Here is a 20180-nt window from a genome sequence, read left to right as displayed (position 1 = left end):
ACTGGACCTCAAAAATAGTTACATTGCAATGACTTGCATCTAATCTCAGCAGTATGGATTTAATGGCATGAGTTGTGGTAAAGGTGTGGAGCTTTAGAAAGCTTGATATTTTATTAAAGATTACAACATGGTGTAAATTCTATACAGGTAACCCATCGACCAACTTTTCTTCCAAGGATTTTTTAAGCAAACAATGCCACATCACACTTGATGATATGCTGCTTTTTTGCCCATTCCATGAGCTAATCAATATTCCCTTGCCATTTCCTTTGGTCTCAGAATTATATGGAGTGCTTCCTATTTTAAAGTTCTCTGAAAATTTGAATGCTACTCCCTGTAGACTCCTGCAACTCCCTGTAGACCTATATACAAACTATGCACGTACAGAGTGAGCAGAAGTTGTCCCACAGGATACCTCGGAATAAGATGTTATAAACACCAGTGTGATTTCGTAAAAAGTCAAGATATTTTCAACTTAACCATTTTTTGACAGGAGTCATAACTGGGAAGTTGAAATTACCCTCACTCTAAGGAACTTTCTTCATTTCTTGCACTGTTTCCTGCCTTCAATATTCTACTTTTCTCTAATTCTTCGATATTGTCATATGGGACACTTCACCAAATGTCCTTCAGGGAAGGAAATCTGCAGTCCTTACCCGGTCTGGCTTACATGTGATTCCAGAACCACAGCAATTAAATGGCATAGCAAGCATGGTAATTATGGATGGGCAATAAATGCGGACCCAGCCAGCGACACCCATTTCCCATGAATGAAGATTGAAAAAAATTTCTGATAGTCAATGTAAACCACAAGTATTGCATTTCCCCCATCCACTATAGCTGATTTGCAAGCATAGATTTCCTATCTGAAATACATAACATCACCTCACACTGTCGATAAGTAATTGTAAAACAACCAACAAAATAAAGCTGGCTTTACTGAATGCACCTAAGCTTGTTTTCTCAGTAGGATGGAGTTCTATTGTAATGGTAGCTGTTCAAAATGTTCTAAAACCAGCTATATTTACTTACCTATTATCCCAACGGTCACATTAACAACTGTGGTCTTAGCATGAGTTTGAAAGGTGCACGGAAAATTGCAACTACAAGTGAATGAATAGATTGGAAGATTCTGCTATACATTCATTGATACCAGCTCTTGGATTTGCAGCAGAGCAACTAACTTGTAAGTTCATGAACTAAAAAGTTGCGTAAATGGAAGTAAATTCTGTATTTATGTTACTATTTGCTTCTGTTATCGTCGATACGCAACTAAAGGATGTATTTCTGCTTTGCAACTTGCATATGCACTCTACTCTTGAAATGGAAAATAATGAACCCATTTTTTGTGTCCGTCCTTTCATCTTACTCTTGGAATCCTGATTATCTAGAATGGCTAAGTTAACAATGTGTGGGTGAGAGTTTCAGCAGCAGGCAATCTAAGGTAGGCATTGAATTACGCACAATTGGTGATTGGAAAAACGTGGGGTTATAATTTCAGTTCAAGGTTAGACAGGATGCCCAGGTCGGGAGACATCTGAGTAAGGCTGAGACAGTGGCTACACATGGGGAAAGAGTCAGTGGCAAGCATCAAAGTCAATGGTTTTGCTATTACGAGTGGTTAACTAATTAAATTTTGGCTCAATCCAAGGCTGGATATTGGGCAGGACAGAGACAATGAAGTGCTCAAGAAAAGAAAGATGTGGCAAGGTAACATCCTAGTTGTTAATAATGATTGCAAGGAGCATTATGTAGTTCAAGAAGAGGAGTATTTTCTTGCCCAAGCAGAGAACAGTTTGATCCTGCAGAAAATGCATTCATTTATTCTGAATTAATGGCTAGAAACTGACAAACTGAGCAGCCTCAGTTGACTGTATTTTTTATATTTGAGTTTTCAAGGCAGCCCCCAAAGCTAATGGGCTGTAATTTCTGAGCTCCAAGCTTTGGGGGTGCCCCAAAGATATGCTATGGAATCCCCCTTGTAAGTTCTCAGGTAAGAATAGCATTGCAATTGCTTGAAGTGCGAAATTCCATAGGCAGTTGTCCTGCACCAGGAACCATCTGAAAATACAATTTAAATTGCAAACTTTGCATGTATCCTCTGCCCTCTACAAACTTCAGCTCATTCAAAACTCTGCTGCCCATTTCCTACCCTGCTCCAGGGCCTGCTCACTCATCACACATGTCCTTCCTTGTTCACCAAGTATTAAATTCAAAATTCTTATTTCCATCAATAAATCCCAACATAGTTTCACACTGCTTACCTCCTCTAACAGTCTACAGCACTGCTATCCCTTCCTTCACATTCCATTCCTCTGACTTTGATTCTTCATGTTTTGAAATCCTTTTGTCCCCAGACTGATAGTTGAGCCTTCAGCCACGAAAGACCCACATTCTGGAATTCCATTCCTTAGATCTTTCTGCTTCTTCACCTGCATCTCCTCTTCTGAAACTCTCTTAACATTGCTTCATTTGACATGTCTTTTTTTCTTATGCCTCCAGAAAAACCATGAGGTTTTTTAAAATCTTTGTTAAAGATGCTACATAAATGCAAATTCCTGTGCCCGGACTTGGGTGTATAATAATGAAGTTTGACAATGTGAGCATAGAACATTTCAAATAATTTTTAATGCAGAAGGTTCCTACATTCTGTCCTTTGTGAGCTACACAGAGTTGAAATTGGATCTGGTGAAATGTTAAATATATTTATGTATGCTTGCCAGAATTGAAAAAGTAAGTTTTATTTTTACTATCCACAAAAGTTAATAATAGTAATGTGTGTTCTGCAGGTTAATGAGTTAAAAATTGTTTTTTTTTTCTTTTACAGATACCCTGAAAAAAATAGAGCAGTGTTGCTCTGATAATACAACACACCAACAAACCAGACAGTATGATTTCAGATGCTGTTGCGGATTCTCAATCACAATGCCATGGGTGTACAGTAAAGCACAAGTGTGACGAACATCTCTTGAAGCAGATTGCAACTCGCTCGTTTGTGGATAGTAAAATTGTAACAAAAATGGAACGGTCGGGCTCGCTAATTCGGGTTATTGAAAAATTGAGTAAGATTGTGGAGAAAGGAAGGTCAAAGCAGTGTCCTCTGGCTGGTCAAAAGAGGCCTTATTCCAGCACCGCTGACTCAAAAAGTGCAATATTTGAGCACGTTGATAACTGTGAGAGTACAGCCAAAAAACTTGCAGACACAAACAATGATGAATCAAAGGATGGCACCACAGTCAGACAGTCCTATCTGAAGACAGAAGATCTGCCGAAGAATTGTAATAGACTAAATCTGAGCACAATTAACTCTGCAACTAAAACTGACATTTCAAAGAGCTTCTGTTGTTCTGTCTGTAGTTTTGTTACTGTAGAACAATCTGTCTTTTATGCACATATACGCAGCCATAACAGTACTGAGATCTACACATGTGAACAGTGTAACTTTGCCACTACAGTTTCCAAAGATCTTGCAGAACACAAATATTTGCACAGGAAACTCACTCGATATCAGTGCAATTTATGCAAATTTAGTTCACTGACTTTCCCACAGTTGAAGGAGCACTTTGAGCAACATGGAAAATCAAGTGAGGTGGTATTGATGTGTTCTGAGTGTTGCTTTGTTTCAAAAAAACAAGAAGAGCTTGAAGCTCATATTTGGATCCATCTTGAGGATGCACAGATGCAGAGAAAACAGTTGCCACAGATTCAGCAGCAATTAGAGTCAAGTACTGTAGGCAGAACAAAACCAGGAAATGTTGGTTTGGACACTGAGTCAGGCTCAAGAAAGTGGTATACATTTGACCAGTATGGCATGTATAGGTGTTTGATTTGCAGTTATGCTTGTGATCGCCAACGAATGTTAAAAACGCATGCATGGAAACATGCCGGTGAAGTAGATTGTTCGTATCCAATTTTTGAGGAAATGTGTGAGCCAGCTACCTCAGCAATTTCTTCTACAGCTCTCACAACTCATGAGGATGAACCAATAATTGTTTTCTCACCAACAAATAAATCAGAAAGTGTGCACTGCGCTGGTTCAAATCAGTTGCAGTTTTGTGATGTGACTGCAGTTACTGCAATTAACTCATTCGATTGCAAGCCCTCCCTATCGGAAACAACTGTGAAAGATTCTGATATTACCTGTTCAAAAGTACCTAGTCCTACAGTAGTGGAAATTGTTGAGGAGGAGTCTCTAATATTGGATTGTGAGCAGGAAAATACGATTCCTGATAGCCTGCTTTCCTCTGCACAGAATATCATTAGCTGCAGTTCTAACAAGGTGGGACATGTCAATGTTATTGTAGAGCGTGTCCCAGGAGCTGGAGACACTGTCCCAGAAAAGCACTTCCTGATTACACCAGATATTGAAGTTGAGAAGAGGCTTATCTCTGAGAAGTCTCATATGATCTATTGCGAAGATTCTTCAGAAATGTATCAACAAAGTAACAGTACAGCTGAAGTGGAAGCAGCAGCCTTGGGGTGGAATTCTGAAGAAAGTAATAATGCTTTAAAACCTACAGAACCTTTGGCAGTTGATGAAAATGTTCCACCAGCACGAAGGAGAACTAATTCTGAGTCTTTGAGGCTTCATTCGTTGGCTGCTGAAGCCCTTGTTGCAATGCCAACAAGAGCACCAGAATTAACCAGGGCAAATGCTAAAAATCCTGAGCCTGATACAGGACAGAGAAGTATGGAAGTCAGCACTTCCATTTCTCCAGCACACGGTTATCCTCTAGATGGTACTAGCAGTGACTTGCAGCTTGATAAGGCTAAATCTGGTTTTTCTGAAGTACCAATCAAGATGGGCATCAGCATGTCTTTACTCACTGTAATTGAAAAATTAAGAGAAAGAACTGACCAAAATGCTTCTGATGAAGATATCCTGAAGGAATTGCAGGATAATGCACAATGCCAACCTTCAAATGATCTGAGTTCACCAGGAAACCTAGTGGAGTATATACCCAACACAGAGCGGCCTTACCGTTGTCGCCTCTGTCACTATAGCAGTGGTAACAAGGGGTACATCAAGCAGCATTTGAGAGTTCACCGTCAACGGCAACCTTATCAGTGTCCAATCTGTGATCACATTGCTGCTGATAGCAATAGTTTGGAGAGTCACATGATAAATCACTGTAAGACTAGAATATATCACTGCAAGCGGTGCAGTGAAACATTTTACTACAAGGTAAACTGACTTTAATGAGTGAGTTTCATTATTTAGAAGTGTTACACTTAGAACCTTTGGTTTGGCTTTGCATGTCATTTAGTAAAGCGTTGCATGTCATTCAACTTCTGTGATACAATAAAACATTCTCAAAGATGTTAAATCATTCAAGGTCCAGTATGAATTGTAATCATTTGTAAGTTTGGGACTTTTTGTATTGAAAAAACTACCCCATTAAGATTAAGGAATCATTCTGTACTTAACAGTAGGCGAGATAGTTGTGAATTTAGAGGCCTAATCAGACATTGTTTGGAAAAAGTTGACCATTATTTTATTGAACGGTAGATTTAACATTGTAAAATCATTTTTATGTCGCTGAAAAATTGCTTCAGTTTTGGTTTTGAAAATGTTCAATAATCTCATTTGGGTCAAAATGTTATAGTACCTTGTTGAATTCTTCCTTGCAAATGAATACTTTTAAATATTTTCTTTGTTTAGTGAATTTAAATTATTGTAATTCTACAAATTAATGAAGTGTTTTCTGTAAAGTGAAAGATTACCATGTTTAACTTTGACTCCCTGTAGTTTGTTGTATTCATCTTATGTCAGTATATGACTTTTCTTTTGACATTCTGGGCACCTTTCTGACAGAGCCAACTTCGGAATCATGAGTGTGAACAACATGGCCTCTCTGACATTTCCTCAACAAATGATGAAAATACTGATCGTAGTAGAGGAGAAACTGAAAGCACGCATGAGGGTAATGTGAATATTTGTATATATGTGTTCTTATGTGCAAAATGTGTCACTAATTGCAGATATGTGAGATAATTAGGTTTCTCTTGGACCTGTAAGTGAAGTTCAGAGGGCTTGTTTCTGAATAGATGACCTGCTTTCCAATTAGGCAAATGTCCTTTTGGTGCAGAATGTATGTTTGAAAAAGATGTTTAAAGTGAAGAGAAAAGTTACTGCTGCAAAGTTTTTATCTGGCCCTGTTTCAACAGTGATACAGTTTCTTAGCCTTTGGCAACATGATATCTGCCCCTTTTGTCAATTGGTTTATCCATGCTCTGTCTCAAGTTATTGTATTGTTTCCTATCCAAGAGAATGGATGAGCAATATTTTAGCCCCAAAAAGATGGACAGGATGTGGGGTGATGACTAAATTGTTACAAAAGTGCGACCTACTGCAAATACAGCTACTTCTGGTTTAACTAGGATGGGTTTGAAATTGTCCAGGAATATACTGTGGACAGACAGATCAGTGATTTCAATATGTTAATAAGGTTGAATTCCTCAGATTTGACAGCTGCTTAAATTTAAATTTGGCTGGGTTTTCCAAGGCGGCTGAAGAAAGGCAGGAACTGCCAGTGCCAGAAGTATGTATTTTTCCACACTATTTATGGGGAAGAACATTCAGGTTTACTTCCTCCACGTGGTCTCTTACTTTGCACCTGTTGTGACTTGCCTTAGATTCCCACACCACATGATAACTCAACCCTCATGAAATCTCAACCTCCTCATTCTCTGCAATTTCTCGCCAACCCCCAATTTCTCATGCTTTACAGAGCCCCTCCTCCACCTGAAGATTCCAGATGTCCCTCCCCACTATTTCCAGATCCCCTTTCCCTCCCCTTCACAAATTCCAATCTCCAGCAACCCTCACTGCTGTCTTGTGTTATTGACTTTCCCACCCAGTAGCCTGACAGTCTTTCAATCTGGGTGGGAAAGGAAGTAAAAACATTCTAATTAAGTCCTGCCCTTTAATTCAACCAGACCTCTGTGAACCTGGCATTTCTGGATTTGCCAGCTGCGAACACAGTTCACCACCTCTCTGTAAATATCAGATCCAGTGTGTACTGGGAAGATTAAGCACAGTCACGAATTGTTGCAGTAAGAACTTGTAAAGGAGCTTAATCCTAGCTTTTGTCTCAGAACTATTTCAAGGCTGTGTAACTTAAGTATAAATCTCTTTATTATGAGCTCAGAAGGGATGCTCTAGTAGCTGGCTTGAATGTATAAATGCTGTTTACTGGATCAAATAACATGCCTGCATAAGCTTGCAAAATTTTATATGACTTAATAGATATTTTATGATAAATTGTGGACGAAAATCTTCATTCGGTTGCTGTATCATTGATTTGAATGTTGCAGTTGGGTACAGTCATGGAATGCAAATCGGAGTAGTGGTGATTGCTTTGACTATTTTGTCATCTATAAACATGTTCGTGATGGAATTTCAGACCCTGCCAGTTTGTGTTGCAGTCCAATTATTTTTGTTGAATTAAAGGCAAAGAAGTCTGCTATAGGAGTTTCTGTAATGATTGCTGTCCACGGAATAATTGTGGTCTGTGGCCATGATGTGTTTCCCTTTCTAATTCATGTAAAATTATCTACGGTGCATTTAAAATCAAACCTCTGTCCTAACTATGCTGGATACTCTAGTACATAATTCAATTTTCCAGAAACACAGATGTTGAGATTGAACATAGTTAAGACATCATAAGCAATGAAAAATTGTTACTTGTTTCAATATAAACATTTCACATACACGCATCAGCTATAGACTTTAGGATGCTGTAACAGTGTTGTTACAGACTGCTGAACAGTCGCGAGCCACAAATTACTTTGCAGTCACTGATGGAGTAATGGCTTCAATATTTTGACAGTCTGATTAGAGACTCATCTCCGTTTACAAAAGGCAAGATCATAGCCTTTTTCATGTCTTTTGGAAGAGCATTGGTTTCCCAGGCTTTACTAACTGGATGTGGAGTTGATTGATAGCTTTGCGTCCAGCTACCTTTTTAATAGTTCCACTGAGATTTCTTTCAATCTGGGAGCTATTCAAGATTTTTATTTTGTTGACGGCTATCTCTGTTTACCCATACTTGTGAATTTGAATGATTGTTGGAATAGGTACTTGGAGGTTTGGTTTTGCGCAGAAGGACTGAGACACATACAGAAACAGTTAAGATTCACAAGCAGCTATAGTTTATTTTTTTTGTCTTTAAATGCTGTCTAATGAAAGTAATTCTAACTACAAATGGCAATTATGCAGTAATGGTTGGGGTGGCAACACTATCTAGCAAAGTTAAGTTAAAATGGTAGCTTCCTTTACTTACTATACTAAACTGTTTATTTTCAAACGTTCTTAGGTGTTGACCCCTTTTTTAAATATTGGGCATCCCCTCTAGCATCTTGAACTGATGCTGAGCAATGCTAAGCAAGCCTGTTCAAAACTGGTATTTACAACAGTGTTCCCGCTGAGGTGAATATGAGGAATAAGGCAAAAAATCTGCTGTGCCATTGAGATTGATTAACTTTATTTTCTGTATCTTCCCACTTCTTGTTAACCGCCACCCATCAACCCTGCTCACAAAAATCTGGGTGGCAGCAAACTCTGATATAAACACTATTGTATATGCGTGATATAATAAAAGATATCTACATCGAGTAGTATGTATATTTATAAATCCTGACTGTATTGCTATTTATGTCAATTCTGAGCTAATATCCTCAACAATTCTTAGTATTAATATTATGACTCCTTTATGTCTAGAAATGCTGACAACCCAGAAACTGTACAAGTGCGATGTATGTGACTACACAAGTTCGACATATGTTGGTGTCAGAAACCACAGAAGAATCCACAACTCTGATAGACCTTACAGGTTTGTGCACTGTAAAATCTAACCAGGTACCGTGCTAAATTTTGTAAGCACGCACATCTGAATGTATTGGGCCAGATTTTCAAATCAAAGAACAACAAAGAATTTTTCAGCACAGGAACAGGCCCTTCAGCCCTCCAAGTCTGCGCCAATCATGTTGTCCTATCTAGACCATCCCTCAATTCCCCACCTGTTCATGTGTCTATCCAGAGAAACCTCAACCATCTCACTTAGGGCATTCCAGGCCCCCACCACCCTCTGTGTAGAAAAAACTTGCCCCGTACATCTCCACTGAACTTTTTCCCCCCTTATCCTGAACTTGTGCCTCCTTGTAATTATCATTTCTGTCCTAGGAAAAAACTTCCAACTGTTCACCCTATCCGTACCCCCCCCCCCCTAATTTTATACACTTCTATCAGGTCACCCCTCAACCTCAGTCTTTCCACACAGAACAATCCCAATTCATTTAATCTCTCCTCATAGCTAATACCCTCCATACCAGTCAAAATCCTGGTTAAACCTTTTCTGTACTCTCTCCAAAGCTTCCACATCCTTCTGGTGGTATGGTGACCAGAATTGAACACAGTATTCCAAATGTGGCCTATCCAATGTTTTATACAACTGTAACATAATTTGCCAACTTTTGTACTCAATGCCTCATCCGATGAAGGCAAGCATGCCATATGCTTTCTTCACCACCTTTTCCGCCTGTACTGCCACTTTTAAGGATCTGTGGACCTGTACTCCCAGATCTCTGTGTGTGTCTATGCTCCTGATGGTTCTGCCATTTACTTTATGGTTCCCACCTGAATTGGATCTATTAAAATGTTTCACCTTGCATTTGTCCGGATTAAATTCCATTTGCCATTTTTCTGCCTAATTTTCCAACCTGTCTATATCCTGCTGTATTCTCTGACAAACTTCATCACTATCTGTAACTCTGCCAATCTTAGTATCGTCTGCAAGCTTGCTAATCAGACCAGCTAAGTTTTCTTCCAAGTCATTTATATAAATTACAAACACCAGGGGTCCAGCACTGATACCTATGGAACACCATTAGCTACAGACCTGTAGTCAGCAAAACACCTTCCACCGCTACCCTCTGTCTTCCATGATCAAGATGTGGGTATGCCGGTGTTGGACTGGCGTAAACACAGTAAAAAGTCTGACAACACCAGGTTTTAGTCCAACCGATTTATTTGATAATAGACTCACAAGCTTTCGGGTTAGTCCCTTCGTCAGGTGAATGGAGAGTTCTGGCCTCAGACAGAGCACATAAAGCACAGACAGTTTAGAGTCTAAACTGTCTGTGCTTTATATGCTCTGTCTGAGGCCAGAACTCTCCATTCACCTGACGAAGGGACTAACCTGAAAGTTTGTGAGTCTATTATCAAATAAATCGGTTGGACTAAAACCTGGTGTTGTCAGACTTTTTACTGTGTTCCATGATCAAGCCAGTTCTCAATCTATCTAGCTAGTTATTCGCTAATCCCATGAAATTTAATCTTTTGTACTGGCCTGCCATGAGGGACCTTGTCAAAAGCCTTACTAAAGTCCACATAAACAACATCCACAGCCCTTCTCTCATCAATCATTTTTTTCACCTCAAAAAACTCAATTAAATTAGTGAGACTTGACCTCCGTCATACAAAACCATGCTGTCTGTCATTAATAAGACCATTCAGTTCCAAATGTATATAGATCCTATCACTAAGAATCTTCTCCAAGAATTTCACTATCACTGACGTCAAGCTCACTGGCTTATAATTACCCAGGTTATTCTTGCTACCGTTGTTAAATAACGGGTCAACATTGGCTATCCTCCAGTCCTCTGGGACCTCACCAGTGGCCAATGAGGAAACAAAAATTTCTGTTAGAGGCTCAGCAATTTCATCTGTTGTCTCCCTTGGTAATCTGCTTAGATGCCATCTGGCCCTGAGGATTTGTCTGCCTTAATGCTTGCCCTTTTCCATCAATATCTGAAAGCTTACAGAATCGATGAACCATTGAATTATGCAACAAAAAAGGAGGCATCCAGTTCATTGTGCCTGTGCTGACTGTTTGGTGGAGCTGTCCAACTTGTCACATTCCCCTGTTCTTTCTCCATAGCTCCAAATTTCTTTCCCTTCAAGTCGTTATACAATTCACCCTTCAGGGCTACAATTGAATCTGCTTCCACCTGCCTTTCAGCAGTGCATTTCAGATATCAATAGTTTCCTGTATATAAAACAAGTTTCCCCATGTCACTTTTAGTTCTTTTGTCCGTCACCTTGAACCTACATTACTGGCCCTTTTGCCATTTGAAACAGTTTTTCATTTACTGGGTGAAAACCATTCATGTTCAAAATCTATCTGTTATATCTCCTGTTAACCTTCTCTGCTCTAAGGAAAACAATGCCAGCTCTCCGCGTAACTGATTCTAATCTAGTAAATCCACCCTCTTTAAGACCTTGACATCCTTCTAAAAGTATAGTGCTTAGTGTTGAACAAAATACTCCAGCTGAGGCCTCACTAGTGTTTTATACAGAGTTAGCATAATTTCCTTATTCAGCAGCGTAATTAATAAAGTTAAGGATCCCAAGATCCTAAATTACTGCACTTGCACCCCAATTGTCCATTTAATTCCCAGCAGAACTTTAAATCTTGTAATTAACAATGTAAATACCCTGTTAACAATGTGATCATTATTAATGGCTGCCAATTAACAGCCTTCTCAACTTGTCCTGCCACCTCCTTGATTTATATATAGGTACCTCTGTTCCTGCACCTACTGTAAAATGCATCATTTAATTTATATTGCATATCCTCATTCTTCCCAACAAAATGTATAATTTCACATTCCTTACTTTAAATTTCATCTGTCACTTAGAACGTAAGAACATAAGAAATAGGAGCAGGAGTAGGCCGTCTAGCCCTTCGAGCCTGCCCCGCCATTCAATAAGATCATGGCTGATCTGAAGTGGCTCAGTTCCACTTTCTCGCCTTCTCCCATAACCCTTAATTCCCTTGCCTACCAAAAACCTATCTACCCGCGTCTTAAATATATTTAGCGAGGAAGCCTCAACCACTTCAACGGGCAGAGAATTCCAGAGATTCACCACCCTTTGAGTGAAGAAGTTCCTCCTCAACTCCGTTCTAAACTGCACCCCCCCTTGTCTTGAGGCTGTGCCCTCTAGTCCTGCTGTCCTTTCTGAGCAGGAAGAACCTCTCCACCTCTACCCTATACATCCCTTTCATCATCTTGTACGTCTCAATGAGATCTCCCCTCATCCTTCTAAACTCTAACGAGTACAAGCCTAGTTTATTCAGCCTCTCCTCATAGCTCAACCCCCTCAATTCCGGTATCAGCCTAGTGAACCTCCTCTGCACTCCCTCCAAGGCCAAAATATCCTTGCGCAAGTGCGGCGACCAAAACTGCACACAGTACTCCAGCTGCGGCCTCACCAGTGCCCTGTACAGTTGCAGCAAGACCTCCCTACTTTTATATTCAATCCCCCTCGCTATGAAGGTCAGCATCCCATTTGCTTTCCTGACCACCTGCAGGCTGCGTTTTTGTGACTCATGCACAAGGACCCCCAGGTCCCTCTGCACCGTAGCATGCTGCAGCTTTTCGCCCTGTAAGAAGTAGTCCTTCCTACCATTATTCCTACCAAAGTGGATAACCTCACACTTGCCAACATTGTATTCCATCTGCCAGGTCCTCGCCCACTCGCTCAGCCTATCTAGATCCCTCTGCAGGCTTTCCACACCCTCCGCACAATTTGCCGTTCCACCAATCTTTGTGTCATCAGCAAATTTCGACACCTTATAGATCATCTATATAAATGGTAAATAGCTGAGGCCCCAGCACCGATCCCTGGGGCACTCCACTAGTCACCAACCACCAATCCGAATAGCACCCATTGACACCCACTCTCTGCCTCCTATTTGACAGCCAATCCCCTATCCACGCTAACACCCTACCCCCAACTCCATGCCCCCTGACCTTCTGTAACAACCTCTTGTGCGGCACCTTATCAAATGCCTTCTGAAAATCGAGAAACACCACATCCATCGGTTCCCCTCTATCCACCGCGCTAGACACATCCTCATAGAATTCCAATAAATTTGTCAGACACAACTTCCCCTTAACGAAACCGTGCTGCATCTGCTCTATCAAACAATTCTCCTCAAGATGCCTCGCTATTTTCTCCTTAATTACAGATTCAAGCATTTTTCCTACAACAGACGTTAAACTAACCGGCCTATAATTCCCTGCCTTTTGCCCGCTACCCTTTTTAAACAGCGGCGTAACATTAGCCATTTTCCAATCTTCCGGCACTTCCCCGGAATCTAGCGAGGTTTGGAAAATAATCATCAAGGCATCCACTATCACCTCCACCATTTCTTTCAGAACCCTTGGATGCATTCCATCCGGTCCTGGGGACTTGTCCACCATCAGTCCCTCTAGTCTGTCGAGCACTGCCTCTCTAGTAACAATGATCTCATTCAGGCCCTCCACTCCTACCATCTTTCCATCGTTAATACCCGGCAAACTATTCACGTCCTCCTCCGTGAAGACCGAAACAAAACAGTTATTCAAGGCCTCAGCCATTTCCTCATCCCCCACCACTAAATCCCCCCTCCCCTCCTCTAACGGTCCAACATTCACCCTAGCCAGCCTTCTCCTTTTTATACATTTATAAAAACTCTTACTGTCCTTTTTTATATTTAACACTAGCCCAGCTTCATAGTTTATCCTTCCTTTCTTTATCAACTTCTTCATCATTCTTTGTTGATACTTAAACCTCTCCCAATCCTCTTCTCGCCCACTACTCTTAGTCACTCTAAACGCATCAGCTTTTAATTTAATACTCTCCTTTACCTCCTTTGTTATCCACGGCTGATTATCTCTCCTCCTACGATCCTTTTTAACCATCGGAATAAATTTCTTCTGAGCACCAAGAAAGATCTCCTTAAAGATCCTGCACTGTTCCTCAGCAGACCTACCTTCCAATCTGCTCCCCCAATCAAAATTTGCCAATTCCTCTCTCATCTTATTGTACTCCCCTTTGTTCAAACAAAGAACACAGGTCCGGGAACCCACTTTCTCTATCTCTATCTCCATCTCCATCAGAAACTCCACCATACAATGATCACTCTTCCCAAGAGGATCCTTCACCACAAGGTCCCTAATTCTACCTGCCTCATTACATAACACCAGATCTAAGATAGCTCGCTCCCTCGTCAGCTCCAGCACACACTGTTCAAGGAAACTATCCCGGCAGCATTCCAAGAACTCTTCCTCAAGCCCACCACGTCCAACGTGGGTCGACCAATCAATATGTAGATTGAAATCCCCCATAATTATCGCCGTTCCATACCTGCATGCTGCATTTATTTGCGCGTTAATAGCCCGCCCCACCTCCAGATCATTATTTGGGGGCCTATAGACGACATCCACCAGTGTCTTCCTCCCCTTGGTGTTCCTAATCTCCACCCACAACGATTCCACATTCTGCTCTTTGGCTCCTATATCTTCCCTTACTACCACCCTGATACTATCCTTAATCAGCAGAGCTGCCGCCGCACCACCCCCCCCCCCCCCCCCCCCCCCCCTCAAATCCTTCCTAAACACTTGATACCCCTGGACGTTCAGCTCCCAGTCCCTGTCACCTTGCAACTACGTCTCTGTAATGGCCACCAGATCACATTCATTTGTGCTGATCTGCGCCACCAGCTCATTCACTTTGTTCCGAATGCTTCGTGCATTCAGATAAAGGGTTTTCATCCCAGCCTTCACCTGGACCCTATTTGCAGGAACGCTACCAACCTTACTCACGCCCCCTACTTCCTTTATTATTGGGACATCCTTGGCCTCTTCCTGTACCTGTACCCTCTCCTTTACTTTAGACCCTGTAATTTCACCTATCCTCGCGCACGCGCGCACACACACCACCACCACCACCAATTAGTTTAAAGCCCTATTTACACGATACGCCAGGACTCTGGTCCCAGCATGGGTCAGACCAACACCATCCCACCTACCCCAATACTGGTGCCAATGCCCCATAAATTCAAACCCATTCCTCCCACACCAATCCCTGAGCCACCCATTCACCTCTTTCATCCTATCTACCCTGCACGCGGTTCAGGCAGTAATCCAGAGATAACCACCTTGTCGGTTCTGCTTTTTAATTCCATTCCCAGCTTTTCATACTCCCTCTCCAGATCCTCAGTTCGCATTTTGCCTATGTCGTTGGCATCCACATGCACCACAATGACCTGATTCCCACCCCCCCCACTCCAGGTTCCTCTGCAGCCCAGATGCGACACCCTGGACCCAAGCACCAGGCAGACAACACACCCTTCTGTGCTCTTTATCATTGTGACACTTCATCCACTACCTTGTGGCTAACTACATTTGAGTTTCACATCATCTACAAACTTGATTATATTCTACCTATCCACGTCTAGTTCATTCATATATGTTAAAAAGAGCAGTGGTCCTAAAACTGATCTGGCAGGAACACCACTGCACACTTCCCTTCAGTTGAAAAACAACCATTCACTGCTGTTCTCTGCTGTTTGGCTCATCGTCAGTAACCACAACTGTCTCTTTAAACCCGTAGGCTTCAATTTTGCTTACAAGTTGCTAATGTTTTGCTGTCCAATAACACTGTCCAAACAATACACGCTGATTTTCACATGTAAATCATGAGGAAATGGCTCTAGTACCTCATGAATTACAAATCATCCACAAGGACTTTCGTGATTTTCACAAGGATGCAGCGTTTGCTCACTAATTCCCCGCTAATTCACCATAACACATTAAGTCTAGTAATTAATAGTATAAATACGCTGTTAACAAGTGATAATTATTAATAACTGCCAATTATCTTTCAAACAGTATGTAATGGAATCTATCAGGGAGCAAGCTATCCTAGATCTGGCCCTGTATAATAAGACTGGAATAATTAATGATCTCACAGATAGGGATGCTCTCGGAAGGAGCGATCACAGTATGGTTGAAATTAAAATACAGATGGAGTGTGAGGAGGTAAAATCCAGTATCAGTAGCTTGTGCTTAAGCAAAGGAGATTACAGTGGATTGAGGGAGGAGTTAACTATGGTAGACTGGGAGCAAAAACTTGAGGATGGGACAATTCAGGAATAGTGGACGACTTTCAAAGCAATTTTTCACAGTGCTCAGCAAAAGTATATACCAGTGATATGGAAGGACTGTACAAAAAGGGATAATCAGTATTTAAGGAAGTAAAGGAGAGCATCACATTGAAAGAAAATTCATACAACGTGGCAGAGATCAGTGATAAACTAGGGGATTGGGAAGTCTTTAAAGGTTAACAGCCATGAAAAAAGCTACAAAGAAAAATAAGGTTGAGAGTAAACTTGCTCAGAATATAAAAACAGATAGCAAAAGTTTCTACAAATATATAAAATGAAAAGAGTGGCTATGATAAACGTTGGTCTTTTAGAGGATGATAAGAGGGATTAGTGATGGGAAATGAGGAAATGGCCAAAGCATTGAGCAGGTATTTTGTGTTGGTTCTCACAGTGGAAGACACAACATGCCAAAAAATTGATAAAAAGGCTACAGCAGATGAGGACTTAGGAACGACCATATCACTAAAGAAGCAGTGTTAGATAAGCTAATGGGGCTAAAGGTAGACAATTCTCCTGGCCCTGATGGAATGCATCCCAGGGTATTAACAGAGATGGCAGGGGAAATAGTAAATGTACTAGTGATGATTTACCAAAATTTGCTGGACCCTGGAACGGTTCCTGCAGACTGAAAACAGCCAATGTGATGCCAGTGTTTAAAAAAGGAGGTAGACAAAAGGCTGTTAACTATGGGCTGGTTAGCGTAACTTCTGTAATGGGGAAAATGCTTGAATCTACCATCAAGGAAGAAATAGCGAGATATCTGGACAGAAATTGTCCCATTGGGTTCGTGAAAGGCGGGTCATGTTTAATTTAGTGGAATTCTTTGAGGATTTTATGAGCACAGTGGACAAAGGGGAACCAGTGGATGTGATGTATCTAGATTTCCAAAAGGTATTTGACAAGTTGTCGCACAAAAAGCTGCTACATAAGCTAAAGGTGCATGCCGTTACGGATAACGTATTAACATAGATAGAGGATTGGTTAACTAACAAAGCTAAGAATGGGAGTAAATGGATGTTTTCTAGTTGGCAATCAGTGACTAGTGGTGTGCCTCAGGGATATGTGCTGGTACCACAATTGTTTACAACTTACATAGATGATTTGGAGTTGGGGATCAAGTTTAGTGTGTCAAAATTCGCAGATGACATTGAGATGAGAGGCAGAGCAAAGTGTGCAGCAGACACTGAACATCTGCAAAGCAACATAGATAGTTTAAGTGAGTGGGCAAGGCTCTGGCAGATGGAGTACAATGTTGGTAAATGTGAGGTCATCCATTTTGGTAGGAATAACAGCAAAGTGGACTATTATTTAAATAGTAAAAAATTGCAGCATGCTGCTGTGCAGAGGATCCTGGATGTCCTTGTGCATGAATCACAAAAAGTTAGTTTGCAGAAGCAGCAGGTAATTAACAAGGCAAATGGAATTTTGTCCATCATTTCTAGAGGGATGGAGTTTAAAAACAGCAAGGTTATGTTGCAGCTGCATAAGGTGTTGGTGAGGCCACACCCAGAGTACTGTGTTCAGCTTTGGTCTCCTTACTTGAGAAAGGATATACTGGCACTGGAGGGGGTATAGAAGAGATTCATGAGGTTGATTCTGGAGTTGAGAGGATTGGCTTATGAGGAGAGACTGAGTAGACTGCGACTATATTCATTGGAATTTAGAAGAATAAGGGGGTATCTTATAGAAATATATAAATTTATAAAAGGAATAAATAAGATAGAAACAGGAGAATTGTTTTTACTGGCAGGTGAAACTGGAACTAGGAAGCATAGCCTCAAAATAAGGGGGAGCCTATTTAGGACTGAGTTGAAGAGGAACATTTTCATCCAAAGGGCTATGAATCTGTGGAATTCCCTGCTCGGTGAAGCAGTTAAGGCATATCGTTGAATGGCTTTAAGGCAAGGATAGATAAATTTTTGAACAGTAAAGGAATGAAGGGTTATGGTGAGCAGGCAGGTAAGTGGAGCTGAGTCCAGGGAAAGATCAGCCATGACCTTATTGAATGGAGAAGCAGGCTTGAGGGGCCAAATGGCCTACTCCTGCTCCGAGCTCTTACGTTTTCCTTTTAAGTTGCCACTGCTACATATCGGGTGTTGTAAAAACCGATCTGGTTCACTAATGTCCTTTAGGATCTGCCATTCTTACCTGGTCTCACTACATGTGACTCCAGATCCACAGCAATGGGGCTGATTCCTAAACACATTCTGGAACGGCCCAGCAAGCCACTCAGTTCAAGGGTGATTAGGGATGGGCAGTAAATGCTGGCCCAGCCAGTGATGCCCACGTGTCACTAAAAACAAATTTGAAAAATGCATAAGGAAAGTGACAGATGCCCTTTTCACTAGAACACCAGTATGTCCAGTTTCACATGGCTGCCAAAAACCAGGCTACTAGAGCTGTGAAATTCACAGCGATATCTGGTTTCCCACAAGCGCATGCTGCCATCAACTGTACGTGTGGTCTCGAGAGCTCCCTCTGAGATTCGTCAGTCATAAAGAATTTCACTCTTTGGATGTCCAGCTAATTTGTGATCACAAGACAAATCCTGCGAGTTTGTGCTAGTAGCCTGGGAGCTCTCATGCCTCTTACATCTTGACTCACTCACAGACGACAGATCTTTGTTCCTTGCTGATCTGGGACACCTCCAGAAGACGTCGTTCATAACATCCATTTGCTATGGTATTGCTGAAAAGAGATAGAGTAATGCATATTCTGCCATCAGCTCCTTGATAGAGCAGACAATAGGTTTCCTGGAGATGTGTTTCCAGTGTTTGGACCACTCAGGGGCTCTCCAGTGGGGCAGTGTCTAGGATCATTGCTGTCTGCTGTGCCCCTGAACAGCCTAACGCTGCAAAGTGGGGGGTGTCTTGCCTGAAGGAAATGTGGAGAAGTGAAAAGTCTCCTTGGATGTGGAGGACATTGAAGAGGTTGGATATGATGAGGGCCAGGATGTCGATGAGATACATGAAGAGTCCAAAGTGCAGTTACAATGCAGTAGATGTGCCCATGACAATCTGATAGCTCCAAGATTCCAGGAGAAGTAATGTGTTGACACATTCTCACAATTGTTTGTTTCTCTTTCCATTACTGGCTGGAAGGCCCCAGCACCTTTTTTTTGTCAGAGCGAATTTCTCTCAGAAGTATCATGTTTAGAGATTAGGGAAGTATCAGCATTCATTCTCTGCTGGATGTTGGAGTCATCCTTGGAATGCATTAAACCACAGTTAAACGCATAACTTTGGTGACTTACAGATGCTGCAAAGCCTAAACAGCATTCTCTTTTCCCACTACCTTAGGCAACTTTACATAGAATAACTTCAACTTATGCTATCACCAAATCGGTGTGCATGGCAGCTTATAAGTAGCTGGAACTCAAAATTACCCGGGGTGCACTCCTGACACTTACTCATTCAGTTGGGCATAATCAGACGGTTGGCCTAAGGGGGCAGCAGCATGCAAGCACCATTTGCCCCATTACCACCACACTTCAATACAAATTAATGAAGTATCATCTTGCTAATGCCAGCCAATCATCATTCACACATCATAAAAACGAGAAATATTAACCCCTTGATCATGCAGTTAGGTTATGAGGTTTGTTGACAGTTTCCTCACTGATGGTGCTTCACCAGGGCTGTAGTTTGCTAAGGTGCAACCACTTGGGATCCTACAATCACGGAGGCCTTAATGTGTACCCTGGATGGCCTTTACATTAAGGCAAAACATTCTTTGGACAAATCAGGCAAGGTAGCATTGTTTCTTGCATGGAGCTTGAAGAGGCCTTAGAGAGAAGGCGATACAGCACACAGGCCATTCCTGTCTCTCTGTCCTAAATCACTGAAATCCCTGTCATGCAATGATTTCCATTCAAGTAGAATGCTATCCCTTTAATTCAAGGACTACTTGCTTAGCATGCATGCAGGTCCAGATAAAAACCATTTGAGCTTCAGAAATTGCTTTGGCAAGATGAACAGATAAGTCTTCAATCATATACTCACTCTTTTGCAGTGAAGACTAAGGTGTCCATTCTATTGGGTCCTTACTTACCTAGTTCAACACATGTTCACTGGGAATGACAATTCACCAAGCATTAAAGACACTCACTATGTTTTATGCCAGACTGTATGGAAGATTAGGTTTTGGTTGCTGTTATTACAGTGCCCAAATACAGATTCTCTGCAA

At 41.4% G+C, this 20180-nt stretch overlaps 1 protein-coding gene across 3 annotated transcripts in view; it reads left to right on the top strand.

Moving 5' to 3' along the window:
• znf507 (zinc finger protein 507) overlaps window positions 1-20180 on the top strand; it is a 55457-nt gene that overhangs the window by 14585 nt on the left and 20692 nt on the right. For all 3 annotated transcript variants that reach the window (XM_080186919.1, XM_080186918.1, XM_080186920.1), the window contains exons 2-4: window positions 2828-5185; window positions 5816-5924; window positions 8723-8834. In XM_080186919.1, coding sequence (XP_080043045.1) covers window positions 2891-5185; window positions 5816-5924; window positions 8723-8834 — 2516 coding nt within the window. In that variant the 5' untranslated portion in view covers window positions 2828-2890. The remainder of the gene's footprint in view (window positions 1-2827; window positions 5186-5815; window positions 5925-8722; window positions 8835-20180) is intronic.

Source organism: Carcharhinus amblyrhynchos, chromosome 4, assembly GCF_965287045.1.
Source record: "Carcharhinus amblyrhynchos chromosome 4, sCarAmb.v2.hapA, whole genome shotgun sequence".
Lineage (NCBI taxonomy): Eukaryota > Metazoa > Chordata > Chondrichthyes > Carcharhiniformes > Carcharhinidae > Carcharhinus > Carcharhinus amblyrhynchos.
Note: the sequence above shows the minus strand (reverse complement) of the source record. Positions and strands in the feature narration are given on the sequence as shown.